The sequence below is a fragment of the Lissotriton helveticus genome, chromosome 2_1 (genome assembly GCF_964261635.1).
Source record: "Lissotriton helveticus chromosome 2_1, aLisHel1.1, whole genome shotgun sequence".
NCBI classification, from domain to species: domain Eukaryota; kingdom Metazoa; phylum Chordata; class Amphibia; order Caudata; family Salamandridae; genus Lissotriton; species Lissotriton helveticus.
In genome coordinates this window covers 2,122,452,510-2,122,479,487 of record NC_136059.1, presented here as the reverse complement: position 1 = coordinate 2,122,479,487, position 26,978 = coordinate 2,122,452,510, and the positions used below count along the sequence as shown (strand labels likewise).

Sequence of the window (26,978 nt, the reverse complement as noted above, 5' to 3'; positions counted from 1 at the left end):
GATAAAAATTAAAACCCTCCAGTACTGAAAAGTTGTCCGAATCAATACTTGATTCAATAAAAAAGCTTATAGAGTTAACAAAGGTGTTTCTTGAGCCCGGTGGCCTGTATACCAAGAGGCCTCTAAAAGTATAGTTTTTACTCAGTTTGATTTGAAAAGATAGAATTTCACAGTCAGAGCCACTTCCAGCTGAGGAGCCAGAGACCAACAGGTTGTCGCTAGACACAATTGCCAATGCCCCTCCTCGCTTATCTACTCTATTGGCTCTAAGGATTGAGTAGCCCGCTGGAATTGCTAGAACCAAATCCGGATTGGATGTTTGGTCTGCCCACGTCTCGGTAATGAATGCCAGATCCAGCTTATGTGTGTATAACATCTCTGTGAATTCTAGTTTGTGTTGTATTAGTGATCGCGCATTAATGAGCATGCCATAAAATCCATTAAATGGTCCTGGTTGTGAAGGCTTAGTAATTTTCGCAGAGAAGATGCCTTTTATCCTGTCAGATTTCAAACACAGATTTGAAAGAAGCACATTGCATGGGCTCGCCCTGAGTGACTAGTAAAGCACAATTAATATTCTTACCTGTCATGTTCAATGTCATTAGTTCCTCCCTGGAGTATTAGTTGATAAAGAGCCATGTTTTCAGGGATTTTCTAAAGGACCATAAATTGGTGCTGTTTGTAATGTCTACAGGGATGTGTTCCAAATTTTGGCTGTTCCTAAAATAAAGCTCCTAGGGAAAAACAGCCAGGGGTTGTGGCACTAGATGCGATCCAGGCACGGAGGGGCGCAGACGGGCTTGGCTTTGGCATGCCTTCGTCACACTGATGTGCTGACATGCTTTTTAAATAGCCCGCTGAGTGATGGGGCATGACTGAGCTCTAAGGATTCCCAGCACGGAAAACACAGGTGGATCAAACAATAGTCAAACCCGACACAGTAAAGCCTATATCCTTCGATAGGCTCCTCCGCTGAATGAATCGTACTGGTAAAAATAATGAAAAGTTAAAATAAAGGTGGCAAAGCGAAACACGTAAAATCATTTTTAAAAGGGTATAAACCCTCTTAAGATGGCGCTGAACTTAGATGGAGCCAGGCAACTCAATAAATGGCACAAGTGTGCCCACAAGGAACAGAAAGTGCACTGGATGCTTCCGATGGTCAGAGCGAATCGGGCTTTGCTCTGAAGCTGCACGGACACGCCGACATGCTTTTTAAATAGCTCGCTGAGTGAAGGGACGTGGCTGAGCTCCGAGGATTCCAAGCAGGGAAAACACAGGTAGGTCAAACAAAAGTCAAACCGGGGTCCAGCAACCTCTTGATCTTTCTACAGGCTCCCAGGCTGAAACGATCGTACTGGTAAAATAATGACACGTTATAATAAAGGTGGCAAAGTGAAACACATAAAATCATTAAAAATAGGGTATTCACCCTCCCAAGATTGCGCCCAACCTAGACAGAGCAGGTCAACTCCAAAAACGGCACAAGTGTGCCTACAAGGAACAGAAAGTGGGCTGAAAGCTCCCGATCGTCAGAGTGAATCGGGCTTTGCTGTGAAGCTGCGTGGATATGCTCACATGCTTTTAAATAGCCCAATGAGTGAAGGGGCAGGGCTGTGCTCCGCAAATTTCCAGCAGGGAAAACACAGGTGGGTCAAACAATAGTCAAACCGGGGTCCAACAACCCCTTGATCCTTCGACAGGCTCCCCCGCTGAAAGGAACATCGTACTGGTAAAATAATGACAAGTTAAAATAAAGGTGGCAAAGTGAAACACATAAAATCATTAAAAATAGGATATAAACCCTCCCAAGATGGCACCCAATCAGATGGAGCAAGGCAACTCCAAAAACTGCACTAGTGTGCCTATAAGAAACAGAAACTGGGCTGGGTGCTCCTGATCGTCAGACTGAATTGGGCTTTGCTGTGAAGCTGTAGGATGCGCTGACATGCTTTTTAACCCCTTCGCTGCGGCGGCTATTCCGCCGCAGCGCCAAGGGGGAGACGGGGCCGCGCGGCGGTCCCGTGCTCGTGACGGAACCGCTCCGTCACGGCCCTCGGGTGAGCTGTACTTGTGATGGAACGGTTCTGTCACGGACCCGCCCGCCCGTTAGAAGGTCAGTGCTGGTGCGGAATTCGCGCCGCGCAGGCGCGGCGAGCGGGCCGTGACGGAACCGTTCCGTCACCAGCACAGCCCACCCGAGGCTCGTGACGGAACGGTTCCGTCACGAGCATAGGAGGGGTTAAAAAGCCCGCTGAGTGAAAGGGGCAGGGCTGTGCTCCGAGAATTCCCAACAGGGAAAACACAGGTCGGTCAAACAATAGTCAAACCGGGGTCCCCCAAACCCTTGATTTTTTAACAGGCTCCCCCGCTGAAAGGATCGTTGTACTGGTAAAATAATGACAAGTTGAAATAAAGGTGGCTAAGAGAAACACATTAAATCTTCAAAAATAGGGTATAAACCATCTCAAGATGGTGCCCAACCTAAAGGGAGCCAGGCAACTCCAAAAAAGGCACACGTGTGCCTACAAAGAATAGAAAGTGGGCTGGACACTCCTGATCGTCAGAGCAAATCGGGCTTTGTTGTCTACTTACCAGGGAGATCACTCCGTCTTGCGGTTTGGAGTGTTGTTAACGTGAGGGAGAGACCGCCTCTCCCAGTCACGTAGGGGGAGACTGGTTGGGACCCCTATACATGAGTGCAATGGACTGGGCTGACGTAGACAAGACCACTGTGAGAAAAATGTAGTAAAGAGCCGGGGTGCTGGGCGTGGTTTCAGTTGGTAGCTGGGCACTAATCTATACACTGTGTGCAGCTGATTATTAATTGCTTCCGTGAGGCCTATATATCTCTTGTGAAACACTACACTGACGACGAGGTGAATACGTCCCACCACGTACCCTGTCGTGCACCTGGTGTTCTCGGAGAAGCAACCGGCTGCAGCCGTCTTCCCTGCTGTGCCGCGATCACCCAACGGGAAGCCCCGGCACTGCGACATGACCGTGGCATCTCCGCCCACCACGCAGGACAAGACACAGGCACTCCACTGTGAGCGTCCCCACCTTCACGCCACCTCTACAAAGTGTGCTTGGTCCTTTAGCCCCGTACAGCAGCACCAGTGCTACACCCAGTCAGCAGCCTTCTGGGACACACCGAGCCTCCAAAAGCTATGGACACTCAGGCCTGTGCCCCTAGCACACTGCTGCAAGTAAAGGACACTGCATAGCCCTGCCACCTAACAGCATAAATAGTTGGCTGGCTCACAGAGCCCTGAACCCCTCAACCTGCTATGCCAAGTGCCCCCAGGCGATACATACCCCTGAGCATCCCACCAGAGCACCCCTGCAAGGTAGCGTAGGGTCACAGCCATCTCGCTGCACAGACAAGCCAGCACCACCACCTGTAAGTACGTCCAGAACTGCAACAGCTCAGCGCTACAACCAAGCACTCACCACAGCAGTCCCCACTCATCACCATGACATCAGTCTGACTGCTGGAGCTGTTCACCATCACAGGCCCCTCTGTCCCAAGCTGCGCACTGGAAGGTGTGGGTGGAACACCTAGAGACCTACTTCGAAAGCAGCAAAAATCCTGGTTCTGTGCAGGCGGCCCATGCTCCTTCACCTGGGAGGGGCTGACGTTCACAAGATCTCTATGACAGTGTGAGAGGCAGGCCCCCCGAGAAGTTATGCCACCATGCATGATGCCATCACTGCACATTTTGAACCCTACACTAACCCCGACTATGAACGGTTCCTCCTTCGCCAAGCACGACAGCTGCCAGATGAATTGGTAGACGTCTTCTACGGGCAGCTAAGAGAACAGGGGAGCACCTGCACCCTCCTGGATGAAGACAACAAAGTCCGGGTACAGTTCATTCAAGGTTGCACATTGTTCAAACTGCGCGAACAGGTACTGTAAGAGCATAACATGCCCATGAGGGACATTCTGATGATGGGGCGCTCCAAAGAACTGTCCAAGGAGAGAGCAGCCCCATGGACCCGAACTCCGCGACTCCGATCAAGGAAGAACTAATCAATGCCATACACACAGAGACACACAGGAACAGACCGAGGCCTACTCCGCTCCTCACTCGGCCAAGCGAAGCACTTAAGTCATCCATGTGGGTGGTGCGGAGGCCCATACCCCACGACGGGCTGTGCCCTGCAAGTGGCACAACCTGCAGTGCATGTGGTAAACAGAACCACTTCTCAAAAGTCTGCCGCTGATCACAGAGACGATGGCCCAAAGGGCCACAGAAGCAAGTGCGCGTAGTCGAACTACACCCGGAAGACTCTTCCAGCAGCGACATGGATGAAGATGACATAGCCACTGTCCATGTGGTGAGGATGTTGAATACGCTCTTGGACACTCAGCAGACCACGCCGATTTGCAAGGTTGGAGAGCAAGACCACTACATTGCCACGCTCACTGACACAGAAGCCACCATCAACCTCATGGCCTCTAGCATATACCATGGCCTACCCAATCCACCAACTCCGCAGCACCAATGTGCAAGTCTACACATTCAGCAACCGTTCTCTGCTGAAACTGTGTGGCGTCTTCCAAGCAGATCTCTTGCATGAGACAACCCACCAACGTGCAAAAGTCTGTGTCGGAGGAAGGGTCAGGTTTCTTACTGCAACCTCAACCTGATCCAGTTTTCATACGACATGCACACGCACAACTAAGACCGCCTACTGCAGGATTTCACACCATTGTTTAATGGTATCAGGTGTTTGAAGGGACCAGCCATCCAGTTGCATATCGACAAATCAGTGGCTCCTATAGCCCTCAGGCACCGCAGGATCGCATTACATCTCTGACCGAAAGTGGAAGGTGAGCTCTGACTCCTACAGAGAGTGGGCATCATCGAGCGAGTGCTAGGACCGACGCCGTGGGTATTGCCCATCGTCGTAGCCAAGAAGCCTAAACAGCCAGAAGCTGTATGCACCTGTGTGGACATGAGGGTCCCAAACTTAGCGATTAAGTGAGAACGTCATCTTACACTGACCGTGGTAAACATCTTTGGTGAGCTGGCAGGATCCATGTGGCTCTCCAAGATGGACCTCCGGTCTGGCTAACATCAACTACTTCTGCACCCAGACTCCCACCCCATCATCACTGCCTTCACTCACACAGGGCTTTGGAGGTACACAAGGCTTAATTTCGGGATTGCCAGCGCTGCTGAAGTCTTCCAGAATATTATCAAGAACGTCCTCCATGGGCTGAGTGGGGTGCTCAACATGAGCGATGATATTCTGGTGCACACTCCCATGCTGGTTGAACACCTCGTTCATCTCCAAGCTTTGTTCTCTCGCTTCAGAGAGAGTGAGCTTACCCTACACTGGGAGAAGTGAGAATTCCTGCGGAAGGATATCAGTTTCTTTGGCTATCAATTCTCTGGTAAAGGCATCGGCCCTAACTCTGATAAAGTAAAGGACATCCCAGAAGCACCACCCCAACGTCAGTTTCGGGAGTCAGCAGTTTAGTGGATATGGTAACCTACTGCAGACGGTTTATCAAGAACCGGGCAAACCTAACTGGCCCACTCAGAGACCTGACCAAAGTCACCAGCTCATGGACATGGGCGTCCGAGCAGGAAAAATCTGTCCAGCAAACCAAGGCAGCCCTACCAGCGGTCACCACACTGGTCTATTTCGATCAGAAAAGAGAGTCACAACTCGTAGTGGACGCCAGCCCCACTGGCCTAGGCGCAGTCCTAGCTCAGCGACAAGAATGCAGAGAATGGGCTCCGGTAGCCTATGCCAGCCTAACACTCACCCCAACGGAGCAGAGGTACTCCCAGATCGAAAGAGAGGCGATCGCAATTCTGTCGGGCTTTTTTCTATCTATATCTGTATGGTCATCCATTTGCTGTCGTCCCTGACCACAAGCCTTTGATCCCGCCATTTCAAGGCTCCTCATCATGCCCTACCCCGAGGTTCGAGAAATGGATTCTGCAACTGCAAAAATTTCAATTCACTGTTGATTACCGGCCTGGCACCAGAAATCCAGCAAGCTTTCGCTCAATGCACGCTCGACCTACCACACTCCCGGAAGCTGCAGAGGCAGCTGCCAATGAAGACTATGTAAGGATGATCGTAGAAAGATCATAACGCCTCCCAATGTCCTTGGAAGTAGTCCTAGAAGCCACAAAGAAAGACGATTGACTTCAAATCGCAATAAAAGCAGTTACCTCAGGTGATTGGAGAACACTGCAAAATCCAACCCCACTATGCACTGTGACAGCTCAGTCAATTTTGAAAGCCCTCTATCAGGTTCGCCAGGAGCTATCCATGACTACTGACGACTGCCTCCTTAAAGTCTCATGCCTCGTGCTACCCGAAGGCCTGACCCAGAAGGCAGCTCTCCTGGAGCACAGAGCCCACTAAGGGATTGTCAAATCAAAGAACTGACTTTGAAGCAAGCTCTGGTTCCCCATCCTAGACCAAAAGATAGAAACCGAAGTGAGGCACTGTCCCGTTTGCCTAACGACTAGTCTACCAGATAGACCCACGCCTGTCATTACAGAAGCAGCTCCGGGCAATCCGTGGGAGAGAGTAAGTGCAGATTTCAAAAGTTTCCCTGGAGGGAAACACATGCTAGTTGTAGTGGATGATTTTTCTCGGTACTCCGCGGTAGAAATCATATCCACAACGTCTGCAGCTGAAGTAATTCCAAAGCTCGAAAAGCTCATGGCAACACACGGACTCTTCAAAGAAAGTCGTACTGACAACGGCCTGCCATTTACCAGTGCCAAACTAATGGACTATCTAGTGTCCCACAATGTCAAACACTGCCGGATAATCCCACGGTGGCCCTAAGCCAATGGCGAAGTGGAACGCTTAATGAGAACCCTCAACAAGACAATTCAAATCGCCCTAGAAGGAAACCGCAACCTGGAACATGCTTTGTACCAATTCTTATGAGAATACCAGCTTCCCCCATACTGCACCACAGGCATCTCCCCGAGCAAGCTATGTTTTGGTCGAACTGTGACTGACCCTATCACACATCACCCTGTGTGGGAGGAAACACCCAACCCCCCCAAATTAGTCAGACACCAGAAGAGCCCAAAACAACGAAGGAGCCTCCTGGAAAAGACATGCTCGAGAACGTTTCAATCCTAGTGGGGGACCATGTATTGGTGCAAGACCGACACCCAGGAGGGAAATTCCGATTACCGTTTGAAATTGATCTGTGGACAGTAGTTGAAGTCAAAGGTATCAAAATAACCACTCAAAGAGGCCAAGAGAGTGTAACCCACAACATCTCTCTATTCAAGAAAGTCCCAGAAGACAATGCTGAGGAGTTTTCAGAGGCTAGTTCTCCACGAGATGATGTCACAACTAACCCCCCACGGCGCGGTGATGAAATGGGCGAATCCCCAAATGCAACAACAGAGGATCCAAATGCAAATCCCTCTCTCGGCACTTCTCAGGGCCCAGAGCGGGAAACCCCCACTGTCAAAGGAAGATGTGCCAGAACCGGAAGGAGCGATGATCCACCAGAGTCTTCGCCAACACCTTCACTGCAAAGCAGCCAAGGTCAATATGAACTGCTGTCCCATCCAAAGCCTCCCCTGTGGTACAAAGACTTTGTATCTTGCTGACCGGAGATGATTGCCAGCCAGTTGCTGTGGGTGTGTACCAGTGACCTGTAACCATATAAGAATGTTCAATGATTATTATGTTTAAAGGAGTTTATTCTGTGAATCTCTGAATGGACCTAAAATTTGTTGGTTAATGTTTATTTCCTGGTTAAGGAGGAATGTAGTGTCATAAAAATGAGGGAGAGATCACCTCTCCCAGTCATATAGAGGAAGACTGGTTGGGACCCCATGTACATGAGTGTGGTTGGGACCCCCTGTACATGAGTGTGATGGACTGGGCGGACATAGATAAGTCCAGTGTAAGTAAAATCGAATAAAGAGCTTGGGGCTCCAGGCGTGGTTTCAGTTGGTAGCTGGCCACTAATCTATACACTGTGTGCAGCTGATTATTGCGTGCTCCCAAGAGGCCTACATACGTCCAGTGAAACACTACACGGTTCATGACTTCTGTCTCATTGGGAGATCATATTCTGTTTACTCTGTTTTCTATGTCTGAGCAGAGTGGAGCATAGATCACACTCCTTTTTGGTAATCTCCTGAGAAGAAACCCTCTTGCGAGATTTACGGCCATATTGGATTGATATTTAAATCTATTTATGGATACTACAAGACACCTGGGGAATGCCTGCCGTTTGTTTACAGATGCGATCGGCCCGATTCACAGAATGAACTTAAGACTAAATCCTAAACTTACTACTATTTGGTATTCACAGAATGCACTTGCTACTTTCGGGATTCACAGAGTGAACTTACTACTTTCGGGATTCACAGAATAAACTTACTACTTTCGGTATTCACAGATTAGATTTAAGACTACTAACTCTAAGTCCGAAATCGGGGAGTAAATTCCGGCCCGGAGGCGGAGCTTCCGGCTTGGGGGCGGAGCTTGTGGCCCGGAGGCGGAGCTTCCGGCCTGGAGGCGGAGCTTCCGGCTCAGAGTCGGAGCTTGCGGCCTGGAGTTGGAGATTTCAGCATGGCAAAAATCCCCACCTCCGAGCCGGAAGCTCCGCCTCCAAGCCGCAAGCTCCGCCTCTGGGCCGCAAGCTCCGCCCCCATGCCGGAAGCTCCGCCTCCGGACCGGAATTTACTCCCCGATTTCGGACTTAGAGTTAGTAGTCTTAAATCTATTCTGTGAATACCGAAAGTAGTACGTTTATTCTGTGAATCCCGAAAGTAGTAAATTCACAGTGTGAATCCCGAAAGTAGTAAGTGCATTCTGTGAATACCAAATAGTAGTAAGTTTAGGATTTAGTCTTAAGTTCATTCTGTGAATCGGGCCCTTGGATTCTGTTAACTTCAGTTCTGAATTCTGTTCTTCGTCGTCACGTCTGGATCAACAAATTTCTTTTGGACATCTACTGTGATCTTCTAGCATCACCTCAGGGAACTCGGATGTAAACAGCAAAGCAAATCCTCGGATCTTCAGTTGGTAAATATCCAGGAAGGTATAGTGCAGTAACTTTACGTTCTATTGGGGCTGGACAGTTCAGAATGAAATCCCTTAACTGGATGTAGTGACTGAAACCTTGTGTGAGAACTGTTTCTATTTTCCGTAGTTATGTACATAAACTATTGCAATTTGTGGACCAAGGCACAAATAATCTAGAATATTTGAAACATTTTGTTTTCTGCTTTGTTTCTGGTAAACAAAGAGGAACAAACATTTTCAAATCAGGTTTTATGTTGGAACAGAATGATAGTAAATCCTATAACAAACAAAGTAAATAAAAAAAGTGATCATAACTTTTATATTGAATATTTGGAAGTCTCAAGAAGAATCACTTTGATCCGTATCTTTCTTTTTCCTTTGTTCTTTTTTGATTAGATCTTAACTTTCTTACCTTTTGAAGTGCAAGTCACAGTTTAGATTGTGTCATCAGTTATATGACTGGATGCATAAGTGCGTATTAAGCAAATGAATTGAGATGGAGATAAGAAACATAAGTATAAATTCTAAATTGGGGCTTATTTTTCTCAGCAGACTGACAAGGCCCTGACTGAGAAGTCAGTCATTATTGAGGGAAGAGACAAAGACAAAATTCACATCATGTGCTCTTTCTCTATAATTCCATTCCATTTAATTCCATTCCCCTTCCCAATGATTCCTTTGGACAAAAACAAACCTCTAATCAGGTCGGTGTTCTTATTGTGACATTGATCACAGCACTTCATGGTGGAAGTTCTTTCAATAATGTGGCTTCTTCACCCAAGGGCCTGAAATTTCACTTGCTTGCATCTGTACACAAAATTACGGATCACCTGTTATCCGTAAAAGGGATGGTTTCCATCAAGAACTTTGGGAGCATATAAGACTCTACTTAACCCCTTGGGCGCGGCTGCGATTCTGCGCCTGTGCGGCCGTTTTAATGAGTGGGCGGGTTCATGACGGCCCCCAGACGTCATCAGCACACGCCCACCGTGATGCATGATGGACGGGGGCCATCATCAGCATGGAATGGGTTAAAATTGTCTATCACATACCGAGAACCATGATTAAAAATACCTATTTGCAGATGCTGAAGCTATGTTCATTTTATGTTGTGTATGCTTCTCTTCATTTCTTCTGTGCCTCCTTGCCCCTGTGCAGCAGCAGAACAGGGTTTCATGAGGGAATTATGGAGAGCCTACTTCCTTGCCATACTCCCTCTCGTTTGTACTCTCCTCTCACATCATCAAGCATACTGCTTTATGTTCTAGCACCCTCCCCAAATTCTCTTGTGATGCTTCACCACAGCGCAAAGGACAGGTGTCCTTAAAATATCCCCACTCAAAAATGAAACATGCCAGCTATGGAAAAAGTAATCAGTAACTTTGAAAGTTTATGAGGGGCAATGAGGCTCACTGCTCTGACACTATCTTGACAGCACACGAGCGCTCACACTTCCTCCTCATTGGGGGCCATTGGGACTATGTTCTTGCGACACATACATGACTCAAAGTTGAAAAGAAGAACTACTGGATGAGTTGTGGTCTTGGATGGGCACACTAGGTTAATGCATTTAAGTGGATATTTGTTTTTGCTTTTGAGGGTAAGGGGAAGAGTGGTAGTGTAGGGAAAGGACGCAGTACTGTTCAGATATTTGGGGTCCACCTTACTAGTGATGTTGGATTTGTGTTGTTGTATATTCAACTCTCTAGGAAAATCACCAAAAATATTTCTGACAAAAGGAACACTCTCACTCCAATTAATCGATTTTCCTACCACATTATAGGGAAGGAGATGCCCTGATATCTACATTCAAGCAGTGTTACATTCATGCCACACTGTTGCAGTTGCAAATGGCTTTCAAATTTCAGTGATGCTGTTTCAATTTAAATGATTTGGCGGGAGTGAAGTTAATGTTTTGTAGGCCCTGCCGTACTTCGAGAGAGAACCACACTTCCTCTATCTGCCGCTTTGACAGCACTACATTGCTAGCACAGAATGATGCCCCTGCATTTGTAGTGAGGTACTGCATGGTACAGAGATAATACTTCATTTATCCTCTCTCCAACGTGCCACCTCGGTGTTAAAATTACCCTTTGTGCCTTGGCAGACCAGTATCTTGCATAATGGGGGCCGTAGACTGTAGCCTCTGGTATCAGACTCTGCAGAGAGAGTTCAAATTAAGATCCATGCTATTTGGATGCTGCAATCATTCTCTGAACCAAAACATTGATGACCTGCATTAAAAGCTTTGCAGTGTTTGCTTGAGGCATTTCAATACCAGAACGTAGTGCCACAGTATCACCGATGAGTCAGGATTGGGATTTCAAGTCCATCCTTGGTGGGTACAGACCCAGAAACTTCTTCTGTCAATCAAGATAATCTTTTGTAAAGGGGTTCAAGCTATAGCAAGAACAAAGATAAGTATTCACATTCATGAAATATTTCTGTTGTACTACAGTATACACATTACTTATTCTATTCTTACAGTTTGATGGAACATTAATAACAAACCACTTACCAATGGCCCCACTAAAGAGCGCATTGCAACAGGCTTACTCAAAATTATTCACTATCTATACCAACAAACATAAGAACAGTAACAATTTCATTCTGCTTTGTTGCACACTCACTCATTGTACTCTTCAGTGCTGTTTCCTTCCATGTTAGGAGATACAGCTGGTGTTGAAAACTGTTGCGTTTGCATATTTCCTTCACAAGCTGCCTGAAAATGAAGCAAACGGTCATCAAGATATCCTCTTGTGTGCTAGTCAAGTAAACAATTCATCAGCCTATTATATATATTTTTAGACCTGAAAATTATGAGATTGTGTAACTCCGTTAGCTTTGTGGGCTGCATTGTGCCGCATTTCACACCTCACCATTATCAACAATCATCTGTCTAACATTCAAGATTTAAGGTGTTGCTAGGAATGGGAAGAGCTACTCCGTGGCTTGTATTTGCCCATAACAAAATAAAACCAAGCATTGGCAAAGCCAATAGGTCTCGCCTAGAGGTTTTATTTCTGTTTTCTTTGTTCTACAGTAGTTATGTGGTGATAAAGTGCATTGTGTTTATGTTTGTGGTAATCCAATAGTTGATGCTTTGCTGATGATTTGATGTATGTTGTGAGTTTGTAAATAAAATGTGTTTTTAAAGGGCTGTTGTAATCAGATTAACTTTAGCATAGAGCTACTGGTCAAGATGGAGGTGCATCCGTAGAGTTGTGTGTGTGAGGGGGACCTGGTCTTAGCACTAGACTAGTAGGAGTGCTGATGGCCAAGATTGGGGTGCATCGTTGAAGAGTGGCTCTACCCCATCCGATTTGTCCAGCAGCGCTTAAAGTCATGTGTGGCTTTCTTGGACAGTGTTGCACATAGTTCTCAGTGTTGTAGCAAATACAGCTGAGTGCATATTTGTGAACACTTTGAAATACATCACTCTCTGCCCAGTCTAAAATATAGGGGACTATGATTAGATACAGATCCGCTGGCAAAGATATGTATTGATTCCAGCATCAGCATAGCAGACGTGTTCCGTGTTGAGATGATGGCAGATGAATAGAGCTAAGTGTTCGACCTGCTACAAAAGCAGCGAGGCTGCAAGTTATGGTGTAGGTCAAGGGTGGAGTACTTTGCAGGGCTGATTCAGGGGTTCAGTACATGTGCAATCGGATTGCTTAGGACAATAACATGTAATGTGAATGTCTGCAGGACTGTTGCATATAATAAGGGACGTGCCTTAAAGGATGCATGGTCTAAAAACTAGAAACAAATGGGGCTGTAGGACAGCATTGAAGCACACTCAGTGAGTTTTTTGTCGTCCCTCAACCATGCTATAAAACAGGAATGACGTACACTGAGAGGGCTCTGAAGTCTCCGATCTAAAATGGTTGGGGTGACTTCAGGCTAAGATTGAGGTGCATTGGCATTGCTTGAGAACTCTCTGAACTACAATCAATCAATTTGTAGAGCGCACTTGTCACCCTGAGGGGTATCCAGATGCTGCGTGAGGAGGACCTACTCAAACAGCCAGGGCTTGGGTCCACGCCTAAAATCAGTGAGTTAGTATGAGGCTCGGCAGTGGATGGGGAGGTTGTTCCAGGCTTTGGCTGCGAGGTGAGAGAAGGAGCGTTCTCTGGCTTGGGTATGATGGATGGAGTGGATGGTGGTGAGGGCCAGGGAGGCAGACTGCAGGTGTCTAGTGGGCAGGTGGAAGGTCAGGCGTGAGTTCAGGTATTTCGGGCCTGTGTTGTGGAGGGCTTTGTAGGCATCTCTTCCTGACGGGGAGGCAGTTCAGGCTACAGAGGTGGGAGGTGATGTGAGAACATCTGTGTAGGTCCAGGGTGATTCTAGCTGCTGTGTTCTGGATTGTTTAGAGGCGCTTGAGGAGGATGGTGGTTGTTCCAGCATAGAGAGTGTTCCTGTAGTCAAGTCCACTGGTGATAAGGGCATGAGTGATCGTTTTTCTGGTGTTGGTTGTCTGAAGATTTCGGAGAGCATTCTGAGGGTATTAAAGCAGTTGGAGGCCACCGAGTTGACTTGGTGTCTCATGTAGAGGTCACTGTTGATGATGATGTAGTGCTAGAGGCACTCCTATGGTTTGAAACCATGTGATGACCTTTGACTACCATCATTGTTTTATTTCACCCTAGCCTGAATGTACAACATTTTTCCCTGCATGTGCTTTGTTTTCCTTGAAGATTTCTTTTGTATCTCTCATAGTTTTAATGTGGGAGCTGTCACAGATTATAACAGCTTGCCAAGAAGAGAATGTGTGGGATGTGCATTTGAAAGCATGAAAGAGAGAGGTGTGGAATGTACTTTTTGGTCTCGAAGTGCAGTGTTATGAGCAGTGGTGCTCAAATGTGCATTGTGTTGTACATTGAGAGAGGAAGTATGTGATGCTATAGGCAGTGGTGCACAAATGTGCATTGTGTTGTACATTGGGACGTATTATGAAGTTCTTACTATAGGCTTTAACATGTCCTCATGTCATCTTGAATTCTGACTCTGTCTTGCTTGAGCTTTTTGCTCACAGAGGCTGGCCCCCAAATTACTCAAGTTGTTTTGGTTACTCACGTTCAAGGTTGATTTTTATTGCTGCATGTACTGCCAGAGACTTTAGTAAGCTTCGTCAAGATAAAGGATGGGACACATGAAAATGCAGAAGGAACGTGAGAACTCCTTTGCCTTGGAATGTTTGCATGGCAAGTGGCCAACTACAGTATTTCCCTTGGCGCAAGGGAAATCCTCTCGGAACCTTCTAGTGTGTTATGAGACTATAAAGCTGAGGCTTATTGACTTAGAAACCGGTATTTCGAGCCTGAACAGTGGACACATCGTCAGTGCAGGCATCTGGTTGCTGAGTCTCCTGACCCCGGCTAGGAATCTCCCAGTCTGAAGTGGGCCAGGATGAAGATTGCACCAGGTGACGTTTTGATTTATGAGTATTGTCATTGTAATGTATGGATGTTTGCGTGCACATTCAGTTTCCAGTGGCTATAACAGTCATTCTAATGGCTATAATCATCTCAGGTGTTTTCTTTGAATATTGATTTTGTGATGTGTGAGAGTCTGTGTGCACATCCAAGGTAATCATCTAATATATTTAGTGTATATATCATTCTGCATTTACCAAGTGTGTTGTTATTGCTTGAATATATATATCTCTATATAAATTTGAATGTACATTTGCCATCTGGAAAAGCCTTTCTGTTAGAGAGCAAAGCATAAATAAAACCCAAGCCTTATTCTGAGAACAGTCTTTGGTGAGCTTCATTTATAAAGTGAAATCCCTTTCCAGGGGGTGTTGTGTTTTGTGTATTGCTTTGTCGTATTTGAGCCACCGTGTGGGAGAGTGGTTTTCTGGATTATCTGGAAGTACGAAGCAAGACAGATGAGTTTTCAGGCGTAGATAGTGGTTGCTGATCTGAGGGTGGAGGGCCACCAGGAGTCGTCCCATGGTGAGGAGGAACTTTTGTTTTAGCGGTGTTGAGTCTAAACCAGTCAGCAATGGCAGTCATGGCGTTCTGGAAGTTTGCTCTGGTGGTGTCTGTGTCTTCAGTGAATTGAGAGTATGAGCTGTGTGTAGTCGGCGCCGGAGATGATGTTGAGACCATGGCTGCAAGCAATGGGTGCCAGAGGCGTCATGTGCATGTTGAACAATGTGGGGCTGAGTGAGGAGCCCTGGGGTACGCTGCAGATGATGCTCTTGGGGTCGGAGGTGTATGACGGGAGACGTATTCTCTTTAGTGTGTCCGGTGAGGAATGAGGATAGCAGCTTGGGTGGATTGCTATAGATGCCAATGTGGGGAAGTCTTTGGATGAGGAGGTGGTGGGAGACAGTGTCAAAGGCCGCTAACAGGTCGAGGAGGATCAGGGATGCTGGCTTACTGTGGTCAAGGATGGCTCTGGCATTGTCTGTGGTGGCTGAGAGGGTAGTTTCTTAGCTGTGGTTTGACCGGAAACCGGATTGGGAGGGTTCAAGCAGGCAGTTAGAATAAGGTAGTTGGTGAGTTGATGGTTTACGGCTATATCCAGTACCTTAACTGGGAAGGGGAGGAACAAGATGGGGTGGTAGTTTTTGAAGTCGGATGGGTCAGCTGTGGATTTGACTTCTGCGTGCTTCCAGGTTTCAGGGAAGGTGGAGGAACTGAACGCCGAATTGGTGATGCTGGTGGGAGCGGGGGTCAGATTTCTTTGTGTCTGAGATTGAAGAGGTGGTGGGGCAGGGGTCAGTTGGAGCGCTGAAGTGGACTGAGGACATGATGGATGTTTCGGTTTTGGTGCAGAGAGGTGTTCAGTTGGCCAGGATGTTGGGCGGGAGGTTGGTGGGAGGAGCGAGGAGGTCCGGCACCGGTGGTTGGGGTTCAAAGTTTTTGCAGTTGTTTGCAATGTTGTGAAAGAAGTCGGCATGTGCGTTGCAAAGGGACTGGGAGGGCTGAATGAAGTTTTTGGCGTCTGGGGAGAAGAGTTCTCTGAAGATGCGGAAAAGTTCCTTGGTGTGGTTGGTCAACTGAAGGCGCGTGGCGAATGTGACTTTCTTTGCTTTTCTCATGGCATGGTGGTAGGATTTAAGGGCTGTCTTGAAGGCTGTGTGGTTGAAAGGGTACCTGCTGGTGGGCCAGAGTCTCTCCAGAGGTTTGCATTAGCATTTCTTAGCTTCGGTTCATGGGTGAACCAGTTGGCGTGCTTGTTGGTTCTTTTGATGGGAGCGATCATGTCGGTGTTGGTGGTGATCCATTCAGATAGGTGGGGAGCGGCTTGATTGACGTTGTCTAGTGTGTGGAGCCTGTTGCTGTTGAGGGTGTTTGTCAATAGGGATTCAGTAAAGGTGTGCTAGTATGGGAGGCGGTGTTATGGTTGCCTGATGGGCAACAGCAATTGTGAAATGGATGATGTTGTGGTCCGCTCAGGTGAGCTCGGTTGTGTGGCTGAACTGGTTCTTGTCGCTGGACATGAAAATAGGGTCAAGGATGTGGCCGTCAATGTGTGTGGGCTCGGTGACTATCTGTTTGAGGACCAGGTTGTCCTTGGAGTCAAGCAGGATGGCTGAGTTGGTATCTGAGGGGATTTGAGCTGGAGGTTGAGGTCGCCGAGGAAGAGGTAATGTCTGGATTCCAAGGCGAGTGGGGTGATGATTTCAGAGATGGTTTTGCAGAATGGGGGTCGGGGTCCTGGTTGTCTGTAGGCGAGGGTACCTCTGACAGTTAAATTGAAGTTGGCATGCAGGTGGAAGTTGAGGTGTTCCATGTCGGGAGAGGGGTGGCTCGCTGGAGGTGGTGAGCCTGATTGTGTCCTTGTGGATGATGGCTATTCCTCCTCCAGGTCTGCCTAGCCGGTTCTTGTGTGCCAATTTGTAGCGAGTTGCAGTGGTGGTGGCTATGTTGGGGGTTGAGGGGTCCTGGAGCCAGGTCTCTAAGAGGAACACTACGTCTGGGCTAGTGGTGGTGATGGTGTCCCAGAGTTCAATGGCATGCTTGGTCAGGGAGCGGACATTGAGTAGCATGTATTGAAGTTCGGACTGATGGTCACTGGTCTATGTAGGGGTTTGTGGTTCCATCAAGTCGCAGGTGAAGTTGCAGTGGAGGCAGGTGAAATCTGCAGGTAACGGCAGAGTGTGCTGTGGCATCTAGGTCCATTCATTGGTGGACAGTCGGTCAACCAGAGGCTCTGGTACTGGGTGCGGTCGGGGCACGAACAGGTGCAGACACGCTTGCCTTTGGTGCGCCCGCACAACGGTTGGCATTAAGTTTATTGCCTTCAGATCGGGAGTGATGTACTTGTTTCTCTTAGATCCTGTGATGAGCCTTGCAGCAGAATTAAGGAATGCCATAAGAGAGCCACCTTGGATCTTGGCAGGCCACATAGGGCAGCACTCCCACAGCTGTTTTGGGGTCATCGAAGGGGAGGAAGGGTTTTGTTTTTCTTAGAACGTTCATTTGAAGGTTGGCTCCTTTGGTTGCTGAGCTTATGTGTTCCTGCATGATGAGATTCTTGTTAAGTGTTTATCCCACTGATCTTGTAGAATATATAACATGTGGAAGGCAATTGAAGGCTGTTAAATGTTTCATCCAATCTTTGATGTCGAGGGATCATTTTGTGAGACGAGTAAGAGGAATTCTGTTTTGAGCAAGTGGAGTTTAAGGTGGTTTCTGGGCAGCCAGTTTTGGGTTTTTTGCAAAGTTGTGTGGAGTAGACGATATCTTCAGGGGAGGAGATTTTTTGATACAGTTGGGTGTCATCAGTATACATGTGGTATTTGAGGTCAGAGAATTTCTGAATTTCGGCTAAAGGCTCAATGAACAGGTTGAAGAGTGCAGCTGATACGGTGGATCCCTGTGGGACTCCTAAAGTGACCAGAGTGGTATTGGACTGGGACTGGCTAAATTATATTTTTTTTAGTTCTATTATGTAGAAACAAGGCAAACCAGTTTAGACCCAAGATAAGTAAGTAAGTAAGAAAGACAAGTATGTCAAGTAGGCTGTCATGTTTGACCGTATCAAAGGATGAGGAGATGTCCAAGAGGATAAGGAGGCAAGATGCATTCTGATCTAGCATTTTAAGCATGTCGTCAACTATGTGTGTCAGGACTGTTTCCGTGCTGTGACCATGACGGAAACCGGATTGGAATTGGTCAATAACTGATTTATGTGATTGCATAGTTGGGTATGTATCCATTTCTCCAGGAAGCTTGAAGATTAGACCGAAGTTATTTGGGTTTGAGTGATCTACTGAGAGTTTTTTTTACAATGGGGATTAATTGCTCTGATTTTGGGTAGTCTGGTTTAGCCCCGTGAAGTAGTAAAGCATTCACTATCTTTTTTTTTTGTTAAGTTTGTTTATTAGTTTCAATCACAGCCATACATACATGATCAAACGACATTTTCAAGATAATCAACGTAATAACTGAGCAGACATTAATTCTCATTGCATATTGAACATTTCCCTCACTTCCCGTTTGTCTATGCATCTCCATTTCATCAGTAGGTGACACACATGGCTCCCCTCGATATGCATTCCAATGCGACCACTTCCTATCCCATTTCTTGGGGCACCCCGAGTCTTAAAAACCTCAGTCTCTGCCAGCATGCATCTATCCATTTCTTTAGCCCACAGGGTGATGAGTGGTGGGTTCTCTCCCCCCATCCTCTAGCCAGCTCTTATTTCACCAACGTGTATCCCAGTGTTGTAAATTGCTGTTCAACTTCCATGAGATCAGTCGCCTCCCATAAGCTCCACAGTTGTGGTTTTAATACTATGTCCTTTCCCAGGGCTGTTAGTATGTGTCCTGATGCTCCCTCCCATAGGGCACGTATCTTTGGGACACTCCACAAGATATGGTAAAATGTGGCCTGTTGTCCACACCCCTTCATACAAAGGTCGTCAGTTCTTGCCCCTATCCTCGCCAAAACTTTCCCTGTGATGTATGATCAGTGGAGTATCCTAAGCTGAATCAGCCTGAATCTCTGTGTGATGGCCGCTTCCCGAGGGGACATAAGAGCCGTTTGCTAGTCCTTGTCATCTATAGGACCTAAGTTGTCTTGCCACCGCTCCCTGAGCTTCAGAACGGTGTCTGGTAGGTTATTACTCAACGTCTTATGAGTTAGAGATATTGCCTTTGAACTGAGAGGTCCGTCTAGTAGACGGTCCTCCAGTGGTGTTGATTCTGGTATATCTTTGAGAGACAGGAACGCTGCCTGTATTGCATGTCTAATCTGTAAATACCTGTATATTTCTCCTGTGCCAGATGGTATTGCCTCTGGAGATCATCAAATGTGAAGTGCTCCCTTCTTAACCAGGTCTTTCACCGCTGAGACCCCAATGAGGTCCCACTTATCAAATCCGGGCTAATAGCACATCATGCCCAGCTTCTGGGTGAACCACAACGGTGTGGCCTGCGAGAGGACGCCTGTTCACCCCAGCCGGGAAGTAGCTATACGCCAAATTTAAAGTGTATGTTGGGTAGGTCCGAAGAACCTCTCCCTATTCTTCCTATCAGTAGAGTATAGGGCCCCCAGATATCTGGAGTGATCACTTTGGTAACAATCAGGAGCATATGCTGGGTCGTCCGGGGGGATGATGCATCCAGTAGTTAACAGTCACCAATTGAGCCGCCCAGTAATAACGCTGTAGGTCAGGGAGTGCTATGCCTCCGTCGTACCAGCCTTTTGTTAATTTCTGCAGTGCGTTCCTGGAGGCCCTCCCATCCCACAGCAGCGTACGAATCTCACCTTCAACTGCTATAAAATACGAGTCTGGGACTCTATGAGGACAGTTATGTAGTATATAAAGAAAGCGAGGGAGGGCCAGCATTTTAAAGAGTGCGGCCCGCCCCACCAGTGTTAAAGGCAGGGACCTCCAATACTTCACATCTACTCATAACCTAGCCAAAGCGGGGGCCAGATTGGAGCTGTAAAAACAAGCTGGGTCTGATGTGACACACATCCCCAAATAGCGAAACCCCTCCGTCGCCACCGGTATAGTGCAGTCTGCCGGAAGTGGGGGAACTTGGCCCCTCAATATAAACAGTACGGACTTGTGGCAGTTGATCGCATATTCCGAATACTTGCCAAAATTTGGGAATATGTCCAACACTACTCTGATCGATTTGTATGGGGATGCTAGATATAACAGTATGTCGTCCGCATAAAAGGATATATGATCCTCCACTTCAGCGGCCCGGCTCATCCCTCGCACCATCAAGTCCCTGCGCACCCAGGCTGCAAGAGGCTCAAGCATAAGAGAAAATATCAGCGGGGAGAGCGGGCATCCCTGCCGAGTACCCCTCCGTAACTCAAATGTCCGGGATGTATAGCTGTTAACTCTCACCTTTCCCAGCACTCCGGTATATAGAAGCTTTACCCAGGCTATGAATTTAGGGCCCAATCACACCTTTTCTAGGACCTCGAACAGATACGGCCATTCGATGGAGTCGAACGCCATTGAGGCGTCGAGAGATAGCACCGCCGCGTCCTCCTAAATATATTTCCTACGAGCCATCACATTGTGTAGACGCCATATATTAAGGGCCGTATTCCTGCCTGGCATAAATCCAGATTGGTCCGTGTGGACCAGTGATGTAATAACTGTCACCAATCTATTCGCCAGGACTTTTGCCAACACCTTTGCCTCCACGTTAATCAGCTAAATTGGCCTATAGGAGCCGCAATTATCTGCTGGTTTACCCTGCTAGTGGATGACCATAATGGTGGCTAGTCGCCGATCCACTGGTAGCCTACTCACTTCCAGGCTCTCCTCATACATGGCTATCAAGTGTGCACAGTCAGAGAGGCAGTGGCGTCCCAAAACTCTACTGGAATGCCGTTAGGACACATCACCTTTCCGGACTTAATCTGTACAAAAGCCTTGCGTATTTCTTCGTTTGAGAGGTCTGCCTCCAAGGTCCTCCGTTCCTTACGCGAGAGGCCGGGCACGTCACTGTCCTGGAGGAGCTGACAGGAGTCCTCAGCCGTGTAATGTGTAGCGGGAGAGTACACCTTTTCAAAATGATCAGCGAACTCCTTCGCTATTGCTTGTGGATGCATCACTGTTTCACCCCGGTGTTGTCAGTTTATGTACCCATCTGGATCCCTGCTCTCATCTTTCTAACCACGCCAATGTCCTGCCAGCCCTATCCCCTAGTTCATTGAGTCTGTGCTGGGTGGCACGATATTTAGCCACCATAAGTTCCCTGGTTTTTATCCTGTATTCATCTTGTTTCAGTAGGAGTCTATGACTCATGTCTGGTGAGGGATTTTGTACATGTTCCCTCTCCAGTTCGAGGAGGTCAGACTCCACCTGGACCAGGAGTTCACGCATTTTGGCGATATATCCCGGCTTCAGTGACAGAGCTTGCCCCTTAAGAACTACCTTGTATGCTTCCCAGATTATTTGTGTGGAGTCAACCAAGCCCACGTTTTCAGTAAAATAGTTCTCTGATTGTGTGCGGAGTTCCTCCCTAATACCCGGTATGTGTAGGAGCCATGGGTTAAGACCAATAATGGTGCGTGCCTGCCGTTCCCAGTGCGTATATTCCATCCAGACTGGGGAATGGTCCGATTTGCCTCTGGGTCAAACTTTGTACTGGGGGAAGTTACCTGTCGAGGAAAGGTGTGTGAGGAAGTAATCAATACGGGATAAACTACGGTGGACATTAGAGAAGTACGTGTAGTATTTACCAGCTGGTTGAAGCGCACGTCCTACGTCTGTCAAACCTCGTGCCTTCGCCAAATCAGCCATCAGGTCGTTAGATTTCTCTCTAGACTTCGGTGGATGGCGATCGACAGCGTCGTCTAATGTCATGCTATAGTCTCCCCCCATGATCAGTGTGCCCTCCCGGAGTCCCGTCAGCCTACTTCCCAGGTCCTCCAGTGCTGCCTTGCCCAGAGCGGGCGGTAAATATACTGAGAATACGTTGATGTCTCTTCAATCCCACTGGGCCTCTGCCCCTGCGAAGCGCCCCCGTATCTGCCCATTTCTTATGAACAATAAGGGGCGTACTTTTTTTTACCAATATGGCCGTCCCCCTCAAGCCTGTGGTGTAGTCCGCATGCACTAGAAGTTTGTATCCGCACCTAGTGAGGGCCTTGGATTTCTGGCCCAAGAGATGCATTTCTTGCAGCAAGACCACATCAGGTGAATGTCTTTTTAGGTACTGTTGCATAATCCCTCGTTTAATCTCATCACCTACACCATTGACATTCCAGGTCATTATAGAAAGCGTTCGGTACCTATCCCCCCATAGTTATGCATCACACAGTTCCCCAGTACTCGGATGATCGCAAATGGAGAAAAAACATGAACCCGCCCACTCAAAAGTTGCCGTCCAGTGTTCAATATGGCTACTTTGCGCTTTTGAATCACAGTATCACAGTGCCTACCAATAAAACAATCAAGAAAGAAACATCCACAATTTCCAGACCCACTGGTTCCCTCCCCCCACCCCACCGCCCTGGTCCATAAAACAATGTACTGTCAAACACCCCCCTTCCCCCAACACCTCAACCTCCGCCCCCCTCCCTGTCCCCCTGCCTCTGGATTTTGAACTACCCACTCCCGAACATGGCAGACTGCCTCTCTCCCCCCCGAAATGCTGAAAATGCACGGGTGTTCAACTCCCATACCCGCCTGCACACATCACAATTTAGCCATCCACAGTTTGTATTGTATAGTCCCGTTCAGAACACATCATTTGAACCCATCAAACTGAACCCTTGCACTAGGTCCCCAATTGTAAGTCGCGCATCGATGGGTATATCAACCCCTCACCCATTCCCCGCTACTTCGCTTTCAGTTGGGCACCGGCTCTCCATCAGTAAAGCCAAGGGTCATCACTCCTGCTCCTTCGACTGACTCTCTTCCTCCGCTGGGCCATTCTTTGCAGCGTCCACATGGATACCTCTGTGTTGGTTAGTCCTTCCAGAGCGATCACGTCTTTGGCTTCCCACCGTGCTCCAACCTTCCACCCAGTCCCAGACTGCCTCCGGCGAGTCAAAAAAAACACGAATTGCCATCCGACTCCACCCTCAGCCTTGCAGGAAAGAGCATTGCGTATTTCACCTCCCAGTCTCGCGGTTCCTTCTTCACCGCCTGAAAGATGTGACGTTGGGCCTGGACCTTGGCCGTGAAATCAGGAAAAAAGGCCACCTCGTAGTTATCTATTTTCAGCGGGGGATTGGATCTCCCTGTCTGCAGGATAATGTCGCTATCTCGATAATTGAACACTCGAGCAATTAGGGGCCTCAGGGGTGCTCCCGGTTTTGGTATACCTCCTGGTACTCTATGGGCTCTTTCAATGGAAAAGTATCTGCACAGAGTCTTAGGCTTTAGGTGTTTCGTGATGAGGTCTTCTACATATAAGTCTGCTGCCGGCAACCCCGTTCTTTCCGGAACCCCTAAGATACGGATGTTATTCCGCCGGGCCCGGCCTTTGTAATCATAGAGCTGCTGTGACATCCTCTCCTGCTTCTTCTGCATTTTGAGCATCTGCGTTTGAAGTTCCGACGTGTTCATCTGTAGGGCGCTAGTCACTATCTTGAGCTCCTTGACTTTCTCGTCCATCTTCCGGAAGTCCGCCCTAATTAGAGAGACCGAGTCCACTGAAGCACGCACTTCGTTAATAGCCGCCATGACATTGTGTAGGGTTGGCTCCGGTCCTTGTTTAGAGGCAGCCACCCCTCCATCTTTCTCCGACTGTGGCGAATCACCCTTTTCTCCCGCTTTGGACCATGCGAATTTGGCCAGCTGCTTTTGGGCATTTGCCTTAGGTCCCTTCCCTCCTGTCGCCATGGAAGTTCGTTAGTAAATAGGCCGACTAGGTGAGAACCCTGGGCAGCACTGGAAGAGCAGTCACAAGTCGTTGGTGAGAGTGACTAAGTTCGTGTGTATCACTTCTGAAGTTGCCGCCTGGTTACTGCGGCCCCAAAACACAGAGCATCCAGGTTGGACTTCCGCACTTGTCGCAACTTCCGTCGATATGGTGTAGTTGCCTGCACCAATTCTCCTCAGGAGGCGTCTCCGCACTCTTTTTGTGTCAATCTATTACAGTATCCCGCTTCGGGCTGGAGCTCTCTCCGACAGGTCAGCCTAGGTTCAGAATACAGCCTAGGTTCAGCCCCCGCAGCCCCAACCTGTCTGTGATCATTTTGGGAACGTTTCAGGAGTCACTGCGCCCCCCTTCAAAATCTACCATATCATATATGCGTTACCAGTACTGCGGCCTCACAGGAGATAGCAGTGACCCACTGCCCCAATGCAGTCCAGTTTCAGGGAGCCATTGGGGCCAATCACCTCCAGCCTCAAGCGCCCCTCGTTGCCATCATCTGCCACCTCTTGTCAAGGCTTTTACCCCCGGTGTAGGCCCGAAGTCACTTCTGTGTATCACTGTCGGCCTGAACCGTACATCGGGTCCCTTCTATAAGGCCAACTCCAGTCAGAATATCTGTTCAGAAGGCCATCCTGTCATGACCTCAACTGCATACTCAGGCCTAGGGATCAGCCACGGACGCCCATTTCCACCACTTCAGCCGGCCCTCAGGGCCTCGCGCGCAGCAGGGTTGCCGAACGGTGCACACTTAAGGTTGCCAGCCGATATTTCATCACCGGAGTCCACTCACCAGCCTTCTATGGGCGCCCTGTACCCACTAGCAGGACACTAGCCTCAACATTTAGCGCCCCTGCTCTGGCGCCAGTCTCTATGTATTTTTCTCATGTAGGCGGTAAGCCGGGGTCTCAATGTATCCCTCTGTGCCTAAACCAGCGCCTGGTGGGCCTCGGCGCTCTTTCCCCCCGGTGGACCTCCAACCTCGGTTGCGGCAGCCAAGGGCGTCTGAGGCACCCAGCTGGATCCTCACAACACCTCGGCACTCAACCGGGTCACCACACTTCTGTCGCTGCCAGGCCGCAGAGATGGTTGCAGCGCGGCAAGAGTTCCAGGCCCCGAAGGTCGTTTCCTTCCTCAGTCGCTATCAGAGGCACCACCAATCCACCCCCTGCGCAAGGGGCCTCCTTGGACTCCCACTGGATTGCACCGGGCCCGACCGACTTCCCGCCTCGGAGGCTGTCCCGTCTTCCGATCCACGCTAGGGAGCCGCCATTACTGCTCTGGATCACACAGGACGAAACGACCAGCCCACACTTCTCCAGGGGGGGCAGGAATGAGGCACAGTCGTCGTAGTACAGTTTACCACCGTCGATGGCACAGGATAGGGCAGGATAGACGTCGGGGAAATGGGAGCTAACTTGGGCGGCAGCCATTCTCGACGGCCGCTAGCCACGCCCCCCAGCATTCACTATCTTTGTCCAGAACGGGAATAAAGACGCTTTAATCTCCTTGAAGAAGTTAGATGGTAGTAGGTCGCATAAGTGGTTTGAAGGTTTAAGTGTTGTTAAGATATTAGGAATGGTATTTTCATCAAAGGTTTTGAATGTGTTCCACAACGTGTTGTTTTTGAGGGTGAGTCCTGGTAGGTCTGTGGGCTGTGCGATCAGAGGTGGGCGGGGGCTATTTGCAGGTATCATCTGTCGGTGCTCTATTGCTGTGAGGAGATACCTTTCAATCTTTTTTGTCTTTCCAAGGAAGAAGGAGGCAAATTCATTGCAGTTTGGCTGTGGATTAGAACCAATTGTGAAGGGGTTAGTTTTTTTTAATGGATTGGTGTTTGACAATTTAGAACAGTTTTTTGGGGCGATTTCTGCCCTTGTCTAGTTGAACTCTAAAGAAATTTGCTTTTGAGTTTCTGATGCGTTTGTTGTAGTTGCTCCTCAGTGATCTTAGGGTGTTCTAGGAACGGTGAAGATCTCCACACTTGTTTGCCCAGTCTTAGACCGAGTCTTTCTTCGTTTAGGCTCCCGTTGTACCATAGTTTGGAGTCTTTAGTGGACAGTCTTTTTTTAGCTGTAAGGGCGCAATTGTGTCAAGAAAGATGGTCATGGAGTTGTTCTAGTGGTTTATAAGGTCATGCACATCTGACATGACCACCGGAGGAGGCAAGATTTTATTGCTGAGAGATGTCAGACCATTGCGGTTTATGTCATGAGTGTTCCTTTTTCCAGTGCCTGGGTTCTTTAAGTTGAGGTTTAGGTGTCTTCACTGATTCAGTGGTGAGGAAGGTGATGCAGTGATGGTCCTTCCAGTCACATGCGACAATAGATTCAAGTTGAATGGAGTTTGTCCTAGCAATGACTAGATCCAAGGTTGCACCCAGGTTGTACGTAGGGCTGTTGGGGATTTGGTTTAGGTTGTGGTCCACTAGGAAGGTTTTTAGGCTGTTAACTGAGGGGTCATATGGGTCGTTCGTTAGGTTGAAATCTCGGAGGAAGATGTGGGTGTAGAGATGCCCTACTTTGACAGTGATGATTTCCATAATTTGTTCGATGAATGATAGGTTGCCACCTGGTGGGTGGTATATCAGATGCAGTGTGCATAGTGGTCTGTTGTTACTCGCAATTTTTAGGCATAGGTATTCACAAGAGGATAGCTCGGTGGTTAGTAACTGACTCACTGCAAGTTTACTGCAATGTATGCAGGCAGTGCCTCCACCCGGTATGATTGGGCTATCTGCTCTTATAATGTCATAGCAAGGTGGGACTTGTATGTCAAGGATTGGTGTGTAGGAATCAAATCTGCAAGTCGGCTGGCGAATCGCTAGTGACGTAGACTAAAGAAAATGGCGACCGGCGGGTTGCCTAGCATCTGGTCGTACTGGGCAGGAAGCTGCATGGCGATGGAGCCAGTAGCACCGATGAGGAGGGAGACTTGTCCAAGTCTGCAAGTCTCAGTCACGCAGGAAAGCAGGGTTAGGTCATCCCACAATAGTAGGGGTGCTGCAGTGTAGTATTGGGGAACATTGGTTGTCCTTTGTGTGGTCCCATGACAATGCTAGTGACACTAATAAAGTCTGTGAAATATTTTTCACCCAAGAAAACATGA

At 48.2% G+C, this 26,978-nt stretch overlaps 1 protein-coding gene across 2 annotated transcripts in view; it reads right to left on the bottom strand.

The window, feature by feature from the left end:
* The window catches only part of WDR17 (WD repeat domain 17), a 953,840-nt gene that overhangs the window by 291,734 nt on the left and 635,128 nt on the right, over window positions 1–26,978 (bottom strand). For both annotated transcript variants that reach the window (XM_078677682.1, XM_078677683.1), the window contains exon 20: window positions 11,676–11,767. In XM_078677682.1, the coding sequence (XP_078533808.1) occupies window positions 11,676–11,767 (92 nt within the window). The remainder of the gene's footprint in view (window positions 1–11,675; window positions 11,768–26,978) is intronic.